Raw genomic sequence first — 10,000 nt, 5'->3', positions numbered from 1 at the left:
CATCACACCGTCTGATGTGTAACGATAAAGAAGGCAATCGATACGTCACCTCCAACACATGGCACTCTCTCTCTCTCTCTTTCTGTCTTTCTCTCTCTCTCTCTCTCTCACACACACACACACACACACACCATATACAAACACACACACTTTTAAGGGTTGAATATGAACTGGGATATTGGAACTCTACATGTAGGATGTGAGTCTGCTTCACATTTTACTAAGAAACTGAAACTGAAACGTTTTTAGTCAGGAGCTTGCGAAACTTTTCCCGAAATTAAAGCAACGTAATTCTTCTTCTATCGTCGTCTGCACCCATCACTTAGATTTGCTTATTTGATTAATTTAATGAATATTTTAATGATTATATTAATAATTATCACGTAGCGCATTAGCCTATTTGATGATTCCTCAGTGCTTTAAACACATCTCTGATTCCACCTTCAGTGATTCATTAACGGAGTTAATAGAATATAAAGTCAGTTCCTCTGTGTCTTATTTCTATCATCACATCATTTAAAGACACTGCGATCAGCGGACAGAGTTTCTATTGATCATCCATCTGTCTGACGACTGGATCACTTCCTTCCCCGCATAACAAGTGGAAACCACAAACCGAACCCAGGAGCCTGATTATTGAATCAAACTCATTGACCTGCCGCTCATCAATCGGCCGCCGCATTCATGTTCAACCCTGTCTGTGCGGTCAAGTGGACGACGCGTTCAGGGTCACACCCGTCATTCCGCGACGGCGTCTCGGGAAGACAAAAATATTCGCCACACTTCATCTCTCCATCGACTCGCAGCTTCATACATTTAACATCGGGCCGGCGGCGGGGCCTCCGGGGGCCCCCAACATTATTCCGCTGTCAGTCACCCTGAAACTCGGCCAGTAATGAGATTCATCCAAAGCGAGTGCAGAACCGGCGCCCAATCACACCTACGCCCTCGCAGTGATTGACAGCGCGCCGTCCGCCCAGGATCCCACACGGCCCACACCGAGAGATTCTGGCAGGCGGACACGGGCCAGAGGAAAAAAAGCTCTCACATCTGGAGCACTGAGACCAGCGCCGCTCCACTGCCATTACCATCATCATCATCATCATCATCATCATCATCATCATCATCATCATTATCTTCATCATCACCATCATCATCATTGGCACATCTTCATCACCATCGACATCTTCGTTGTAATCAGTGATGAACTACGACGTGAGCGGTGCGTTGAAATAAATTAGTTGTCGGGGAAATCTTTGGGGAAGGTTTTGCCAGAAGCAAGAAGCACGACAAACAGCGGAAATAAATTGAAAAAAATGGTGACAACACTTTTTATGAAGGTCTATTGTATAATGCATCATGAGAGCCATTATATCACAAAGTCATTGTCTATTTTTTTTTAATAAATCGCAGTTATAATATGGTATACTATCCAGGACTTCAGTGTGCCATTGAGGTATAAAACACTATGAATGACCAGCTTGTAACACATTACATCCACCACTTATAATCATTTATAAACGTCATAAATTGTCATACATCATTATGAACATTTATGATTTGTTTTAAAACGCCAAGCATTTTCAAACATGATTATAAAGCATTATAAAGGCTTTATAATGCTTAATAAAGGCACTCATAATGCAGTATACAGCAGACCTTCATAGCAAGTGTTACCAAAATTGTTTTCCAACTGTAGATAAACTGGAAACCGGAAGCTGGTGACTCTCTAGTGTTGCCTTGTTTGATACAAATACTCCTGATCTCTGTTTAAAATAACTACTTTGATTAAAAAAAGAAAAAAAAAAAGAAAACATCAAAGTAGAGGACAAACCCCACACTGCTCCAGTGAGTGGGCGGGGCTTAGAATCAAAGTGGGAGGAGCCAGAGACCACGCATGGATGGAAGCTCCAATTTTTTTTGTATTCATTCCAGTCGAGCTCCAGTGAATCACTGTGCTGATGAAATTGTGTTTTTATGTTATGTCTCTGCTAACCACACGCAGATTTTGGTTGCGGCCGACCTGTTTGACTGTAACACCACCTCACGCTGTCATTAGGGCCCAGCGGTGTCTTCAGATGCGAATGTGCTGCTTTGCTTTGTGCCGCTTCCTGCAGCTCCGCCTGACCCCGACACGTTTCCCGTTCACTGGACGCCAAAGACACAAGAGACCTTCCCAGCATACATTTCAGCAGGCGAGGGGGGCTGAGGGGGGGGCTGGGGTAATATCAGCGCTCCTCACATCCATCCATTAGTGCCCCCCCCCCCCCCCCCAACTCAGCCCGAGAGGAGGAGGGAGTGGGTAATACTCAGAGGAGAGTGGCGGGGGAGGCTGAGAGGACTGTGCACGGTTCCTCACCGGAGAGAGGAGGAAGAGCGGAAGGGGAGGAGGTGGGGAGGAGGGGGAGAGGAGGATGGGAGGAGGAATGGGAGAGGAGGATGGGCGAGTGGGATGGGAGATGACTAAAAAGGGACAGAGGAGGAAGAGGAGAAGAAAGTGGAGGGTTAGGAGAAGGAGAAAGAGGAAGGGGGAAGTGATGGAGTGGGAGAAGATGAAGGAGGAGAGGGGAGGAAGAGGTGGAGCAGATGAGAAGTGGGATGGTCACTTCAGGACCATCCTGGGCAGCTCCACACCTCCACCACCGCAGGTGAAATGCATGCTGGGGAAGTGTGATCAAAGTTTTCCCTGGCTTGACTCGTGTGTGGAAACAGGAGCTGGACTGGACGGTCGCGCTACACGCGAGGACTTCCTGTTTGTCGAGCGATCGCAGCTTCCGTCCAACCCGGTGATCACTATTCTAAACACACACACACACACGCGGAGACGAGAGGACGTCGTCTCACCGTGTGAGCAATGTGTGAGTGTGAGATACACTCTGATCAACGCACACCGCACGATAACACTGGGAGCGCTCTGTGAGTGTGTGTGTGTGTGTGTGTGTGTGTGTGTGTGTGTGTGAGAGAGAGAGAGAGCGAGACCTGTCGATGATGACGGGGTCCGACGGCGTCTCATTTCTGTTTCCGCAGCTCTTCTTATCGCAGCAGCGGCTGGCGGAGAAACAGACACAACAAAACAAAACGTGTCACAACCTTTATCTGCCCACGGACCAAGAAACGACAAACACTCCGCACATACAGTGCACTTCACGCAATGCTGACTGCACACACACCAAATACACTCAATGGTATCATACACTTTGTTTGTTCTCCCAGCTTAAAACCCCTTAAATCCTCAGCTGTGTGTGGGCCAGGTGGAGCTGCTCCAGATGATTCTTGAACCTGTTGGTCCAGGAACTGATCCTGGACCAACAGGTTCCCTGAGAGTTTGATCCAGTCAGGAACCGAACCAGGTGAAAGAGACGGACCAGGGCCCGCTGATCCTACCTGCACATGATCTCATGGGTCAACAGCACTCGACACATCTCCGGGTTCTTGTCCTGGCCTTCATAGATGATGGGCTGCAACACACACACACACACACACACAAACAGAGAGATAGATAGATAGATGGAGAGAGTGAAACGGAGAGTCAGGTCACATAAATCCAGTTGTTCTGCTGCATGTAGAGGATCTTAACTAATGACTTGTTTTCAGGTTTTAATCAGAGTGAGACATCTGCTGTTGTCCACACCAGGACCCAGGCAGCAGGTCACATGACCTACAAAGCCCACTCGGAACACTACACTATTGAATTTGTCTTACATCAGCTTCACGTGCAGGTGTAGCTACAGGAATCTAGCTGAGAGTTCATCACATTGAACAACAAAGTCTTTCAAATGTGCTCTTATTTTGAAATATTATTCTGTCTGGTGGTGATGAACAGATGGTGATTAACAATCACTCGTCAGTTACCTGTTTGGTCATGGAATCAATGAGTCGGACGAAGAGGTCCTGCTCAGTCCGGACACCTGGACATGAACCAAATGACATTATCAGCCTCTCTGTGTGGGGGCATCCCGTGAGTCAAAACAAACGCACCCACCGCTACTGTAGAGCAGCTGCAGCTTGTAATGAATCCCATTGTTGGTCTTTTCTCCCGTCGGCTCCTGAACACAACAAAGCAAACTGAGGATGCATTTGGTTTTGGGACCGCCGTCAGGCAGGCCATAGCTGTCAAGCGCGTTTGATTTGTGCCTCGGCACCTCCCTGCTTTATCTCACCTTCTCTTTTTCCACAAAGTCCACATAGGTGGTGCGCTCGATCTCTACCGGCTGTCCCTGCCGGTCGTACAGCGCCAGCACAAAGTGGAAGAAGTTGGACTTCCTCAGGTTGGACGGCGGCTGCTTCTCAAAGTGAGCGCGAGCCAAACCCACCCCGCTGGCAGATGGACGGGATGACGGGTCCAAGGGAGACAGACACAAAGACCATTTCACTTGAGTTGAAAAATAATTCAGTGGTGACTTTTAAATGAATAGTATACTATACAATAATATTCTTTAGTAATTGAACTCAACCTATTTATTTAATGAAATAATAAAACAATCACTCATGTTAAATATAATCATTTTTTAAAGCACAGACCTGGTGGCTGTAGTTATTGTTAAAAGCGAACAGTCATGAATAAATCACAGACATTACACACTTTAAAATGTTTAATCAATAAATCCCATCCCATCCTAATTACTGTTAAAACTCATTTTAAACCCATTGTGTGACCTCCATCTGCGTCACCCCAGAGTAAAAGTTGACACACTGGAAAGCAGTGAGGAACGTTCAGTGTAAACTGCTCAGCAATGAACGAGATCTTTCAATTAATCAGAACAGATGTATAGATAGACAATACATGTGTCCATAATCTGATAGTGATTAAAGGTGAATGGTGATCAGATGAAGATGCAGCACTGCCGGCGCTAACCTCTCCCAGCGTGAAGCATAAATGTTCACGCCGAGGAGTCAAACTGCAGCCCGGACCCCGAAGGCATCACAGGGGAAAACAGAAATGAAAATAAATATGAAAGCCTATCCAGCCAGAATTTCCATCCTTTACAGTGTAACTGTTCATCATGATGGTTTGTCTCTCTCAGCCAACCTAAAGTTAAAAAAAAATAAGCTTTATTGAATTTTATTTTTATTCTATTTAAAAGTTGCAATGATCCCCCCCGTTCAGTCGGTTATTAAATGTGTAACGGCCCTCATCACCTCAATATCATCTCACTTATTTTTGTGTGTAAATTTGTTACATTGTTTTATTAATTCATTTATTTCACTTAAATGCCTCTCTCAGATGTTATCTGCGTCTTTATTTTCACTGTTAAAACACCGTCAGTGTTTGAAAAGTGTTTTAGGTTCTCTTGCTGCGCCGACGCTAAACGCTAAACTTCACTGCAGCTGACATGTTTTTGCATTCAGAATTTGAGAGTTTTATCAGGCGATATGGAGTTTTTTTTTTTTACGTAAACACAAGTAATATTGTAATTGAAAATGTTAAATATATATATACATATATATTTATATATAAAGTAACACATATCACTCTGCCACCACATGAACAAATATTTAAAAAAAAGATGTGGTCCATGTTTTTGTTTATAAAAAAGGAAAAATGTTTAATTCTACAACTTCATCTTTTTAGCAGCATATAAAAGCACAGTCTGATGTTTTCAAATATCACATTCAAGAAACTTTTTGGTCTGAATAATAATTTGTCTTTGTCACAATCTGTTACTATTATTATTCATACATTTTATTTTCCCTCTGATCATGAACAGAAACATTACTTATTTTTAAGTTTTCATCACAAACTCTTTATTAACTAAGCATGCTATTTAAACAAAATAAAACTCCTCTGTTAGTGAAAATACTAAAAATAAAAACTTTTTTATGAATTGTTTTTAATCAGAGAGTTTGATTGTTTTTTTTAAATATATATTTACTAAATGCATGTCTACTGGATTCTTAATGTTTGAATCATATTTAAAAAAAATCACTAATTATGACAAACAGTATAATTTGTATGCGTGTTATAATTTGGGTAATGTTGAAATCTGAAATGTTCAAATAGATGTCACATCCAAACTTTTCTATGCTGAAGCTTCAGATATAAAATGAGAAAAATGTGACCTGACGCTTTGACAGCTTAAGCACCTCAAGAATTAAGAAATACATTTTAGCAAGTGATTCATTCACAAAAATTCCTAAAATTTAAATATACTCCTTGGGAATTATTTGATGAATTCTATCTTTAATTGTAATGAAATAAAAAAAATATATATATATACATATATATATATATATTTTTTTTTTAATCTTTTGAACTACATCATAAATTTTTGTATTTCACAAGTCAGTTCTTACAGGTGGACGAATTAATAATATTGCTTCAAAACTAAAAAAAAAAATATCTGAGGCGCTGGAGAAAAAAAAACTGAACAAAAGAGAGACGATAAATCTGCTGCCAGCTGTGTGTCCACTGGGCCTACAGCTCCCAGAATGCCCCTGGGGCCAGCGATGAGTTTACCTCTGAGCGGCTGTGTTGGCGTCCACCACACTGGCCGAGTGCATCCAGGAGCGAACAGCCAGTGGCTCCTCCTTCATACTAGCCGTGGCCCCTCGAGGCAGGTTGTCCTGGATCCCGAACATCCTCGGGGCCCCGCAGGTCCCGCCGGCGCCGCTGCACCACCAGGAGGACAAAACAGCCGGAGGAGGAACGAACAGAAGAAAAGTCCTCGAGAAGAAGGAAGGGCTCTATGGGATGACGGAAGACTTGCCGATCTGGTTTGTCTTCAGCGGCATCAAAATCTCAGAAAGCAGCCGTACGCACAAAGGAGAAAGGGAAGGGGGAGAGAAAAGAAAGAGGAGGAGGAGGAGAAGAGGAGGGAGAAATCTGAAGGAAAAGGAAAGCAGGAAGAAGAAGAAGAAGTGTGCAGCAGGAAGTGACCCCTCAGTGTTGCTCAGCTGCACAACTTTTAATCTGTTTTTGTTCAATTCAACTTAGAAATTGGGAACGAGGGGAATTCCCTGAAAATTTTCCAAAAATAATTTTCATCTGGAAAAAACAGAAGAACATGGAAGGAATAGAAGGACGGAGGAAGTGGGGAAAAAACAGAAAATCCTTCGAGGACGAGGAAATGAATGGAGGGACGGAAACGAGTCCGAACGGTGAAACGAGCGCCAAACAAAGTCAAATGTCTTTTGTCATATCCTCCAAAAAAGAGGAGCAGAGAGAAGCAGAGTGCAGGCCGCTGATGGAGGGATGAGGAGCAGAGGAGAAACTCTCAGCCCTGCGGCCCCACAGGACTGGACGCCAGAACCCAAAAACCCCACGGGTCTTCCTCTGAGCCTCTGACGACATCACAGCCAGGGGCGGGGCTTGGGTGTGTGCGTGTGTGTGTGTGTGTGTGTGGGTGTGTGCGTGCAAGCGTGTGTGTGTGTGTGTGTGTGTGTGTGCAAAGAGAGAAGGGAAGAAAGAAAGAAATAAAACGAGTGAGAGGGAGGGGGTGAGGAGGCGGGCCTTGGAAGCGGCCAACCACAGAGAGAGAGAGAAGAGAGGGGGTCTCTCTCCCTCTCTTCTCTCTCTCTCTCTCTCTCTCTCTCCCTCTCCCTCGTTCTCTCTCTCCAAGGTGCCATCAGGCCGAGGGGACGGGGGGAGGGGGAGGGGGGGGTCCCATCCCGCTGGTCTCCATAGTGACGTTCTTGTTGCTCCTATCCCAAGAGAAAGTTCGTAAAACAGCGGGCGGCGCCGTGGCGAGGCGTTCAGGTGCCGAAGGTCCTGCTGGTGGTTCTGGGTCCGGGGGGCGTGAGGGGGGTTGTGAGCGGAACCTCAGGTTTCCAGTCGCGCGGCTGGCTGTCGTTCCGGGGCGAGAGGAGGAAAATCACGTCATGGTCGTGGTCCTCCATCCTCGGCAGGTGGGTCAGGATGCAGAAGCAGTGGGTTGAGCAGCGAGATGCGTTCAGGCTCCAGGCAGACGCACTGACACAGACTGGAAGCGAGGCAGATTTTCACAGTAACAGCGCCACGGTCTACTGGGGATGAAGGCCTCAAAGGCTCAGAGGGGAGGAACGAAGGCATAAACGACGTGAGGAGGAGTAGATGGAAGGGAGAGGACAGGAGGAGAGGGAGCGCAGAGGAGAGGGAGGAGAGGAGGGAGGAGGAGGTGGAGAAGGAGGAGGGGAAGGAGGAGGAGGAGGAGGAGAGAAGAGGGAGGGAGGAGACCGGCCTCGCTTTTCTCCTCTGAGGAAAGGAGGAAGGAAAAAATAAATTGGAAGGGAGGAAATGAGTCTGAAAAGAAGGAGAAGGTGAAAAGGAAAAAGGATGCGGGAAAAAATAGAAAGAAAATATGAAAATGAAGAGAAGGAGGAGAGGAAGGAGGAGGAGGAGGTGGAGAGAGAGGAGCAGGCGGAGGATAAGACACGTCCTGCTGAATGAAAATCTGGTGAGTAAATGTCCTGCAGATTTTTTTTCAAGTAGAAAAATGTGAACATTTGGATGGATGCCAGATCAATACTAACCTTAGAACACCTATTAATAACAATAACAATAAATATTATAGCAGATAATGTGACTGGAATGGACGCAGAAACAGGATGCTGAAGGACAGAAGAGGAAGCGGAAGAGGACGAGAAAGCTCGCTTCCAAGCAAGGGTTTGTTCTATTGGGGTGTGTATGTGTGTGTGCGTGTGTGTGTGTGTGTGTGTGTGTGTGTGTGCGTGTGTGTGTGTGCGCGTGTGTGTGCGTGTCTGTGTGCGTGTGTGTGTGCGTGTGTGTGTGTGTGTGTGTGATTTTTTCTTGACAAAACAAATTTAACAAAAATATTGAAACATTTCTTTTTAACTCACAAATAAACTTGCTAGATTTTTTAGAACACTTCAGTTTCGCATCAAAAACATTAGCTTAAACCAAATTATAATATATAACACAACAACCAAATGACTGTTCTATTAATTCCTCTCTGGTATATCATGTTATGACTTTTGTTTGTTTGGGATTTACCTGATTACAATTTAACGTGACCAAACCTTCTGACAAAAATTTGCTTAGTTTCGGTCAGAGTCAAACATCATGTGATGTCGAACCCATCACATGATCACAGAAACGTCAAACATCCGTCATGTAAAGAATCTCACTTCAAACTGTCTGACTGAGAATCAGCTGTGAGTGGATTTTATTTATCCCCTTTCTATTCAGGAAATTTTTATTCTGAGACAGACAGGAACCTTTCACTTTCATCAATCAAACTGATTGATTCAGTAATTATGAATATGTCAATTTATTCAAAATCTAAGAAAGTGAAATAATTTTTTCTTTTCTTTTTTCTTTTTGACGGTTCTTGACATTTTTCGGAAAATTGTTTATTTTGCTGTTCTATCTAAAAATAGTCGTTTGAATATTTATATTGAAAATATTAAAACAATTTCAAGTCCAAATGCATTTTTACTGTTATTGTCAATAACTGTTTTTCATTTTTATTATTAATCATGGTGTTTATTGTGATTTGACTTTTTAAAAAATAAAGGAAACTGTTGCATTTCACTCCACTTGTTCTGTCTCATACAGCAGTGCTTTTGTCCCCCTTTATTTTCTTTTTTTGTCTTTCTTTTTGAGCAAAATCCGATGTGACTACACACACACACACGCACACACACACACACACACAGGGCTACGTCTGCGGAAAAAAAAACAAAATACAGTCTGTTCAAAGTACGGCAGCGTTAAACAGTGGCAATACTCAGCAATGATCATTGTGGGCCCGTGTGTGTGTGTAAATCAGTTAAATATACGTTAAATGTATCGCCACCCCTTCAGTTCTTCTGATGGAGAATCACACTCTTGACACACTCTAACAGGCCCAACGGTCCCCATTTCCTCAAGTGAGGAAACAGGAGCCTGGTCTGAGAGCGGCCCTGGAACGGTGGTGGACCTGAGAACCGGGGCCTCGCATGGAACTGAAGTAGAAGCCAGTCAGAGAGACCCCACTGTGCTAACCATCAATCTGACACTCTCTAGACATCATCGGCCTCCATGAGCTCCTGTCAGCCACAACGACGCCACCGGTGACACCGA

The 10,000-nt window shown here is 44.3% G+C and overlaps 1 protein-coding gene across 2 annotated transcripts in view; it reads right to left on the bottom strand.

Moving 5' to 3' along the window:
• Positions 1 to 7,442, bottom strand: part of LOC142894037 (transcription factor COE3-like) — a 23,300-nt gene extending 15,858 nt beyond the window's left edge. For both annotated transcript variants that reach the window (XM_076035152.1, XM_076035153.1), the window contains exons 1-6: positions 6,458 to 7,442; positions 4,161 to 4,317; positions 3,983 to 4,046; positions 3,853 to 3,908; positions 3,385 to 3,458; positions 2,980 to 3,048 (exon numbers count right to left, since the gene is read on the bottom strand). In XM_076035152.1, the coding sequence (XP_075891267.1) occupies positions 2,980 to 3,048; positions 3,385 to 3,458; positions 3,853 to 3,908; positions 3,983 to 4,046; positions 4,161 to 4,317; positions 6,458 to 6,579 (542 nt within the window). In that variant the 5' untranslated portion in view covers positions 6,580 to 7,442. The remainder of the gene's footprint in view (positions 1 to 2,979; positions 3,049 to 3,384; positions 3,459 to 3,852; positions 3,909 to 3,982; positions 4,047 to 4,160; positions 4,318 to 6,457) is intronic.
• Between the last annotated feature and the right edge of the window lie 2,558 nt (positions 7,443 to 10,000).

Source organism: Nelusetta ayraudi, unplaced genomic scaffold (genome assembly GCF_046127955.1).
Source record: "Nelusetta ayraudi isolate G7.1 ecotype Tasmania unplaced genomic scaffold, CSIRO-AGI_Nayr_v1 ptg000042l, whole genome shotgun sequence".
NCBI classification, from domain to species: Eukaryota; Metazoa; Chordata; class Actinopteri; order Tetraodontiformes; family Monacanthidae; genus Nelusetta; species Nelusetta ayraudi.
The sequence above is the reverse complement of the archived record's forward strand: the minus strand, read 5'-3'. Positions and strand labels throughout refer to the sequence as shown.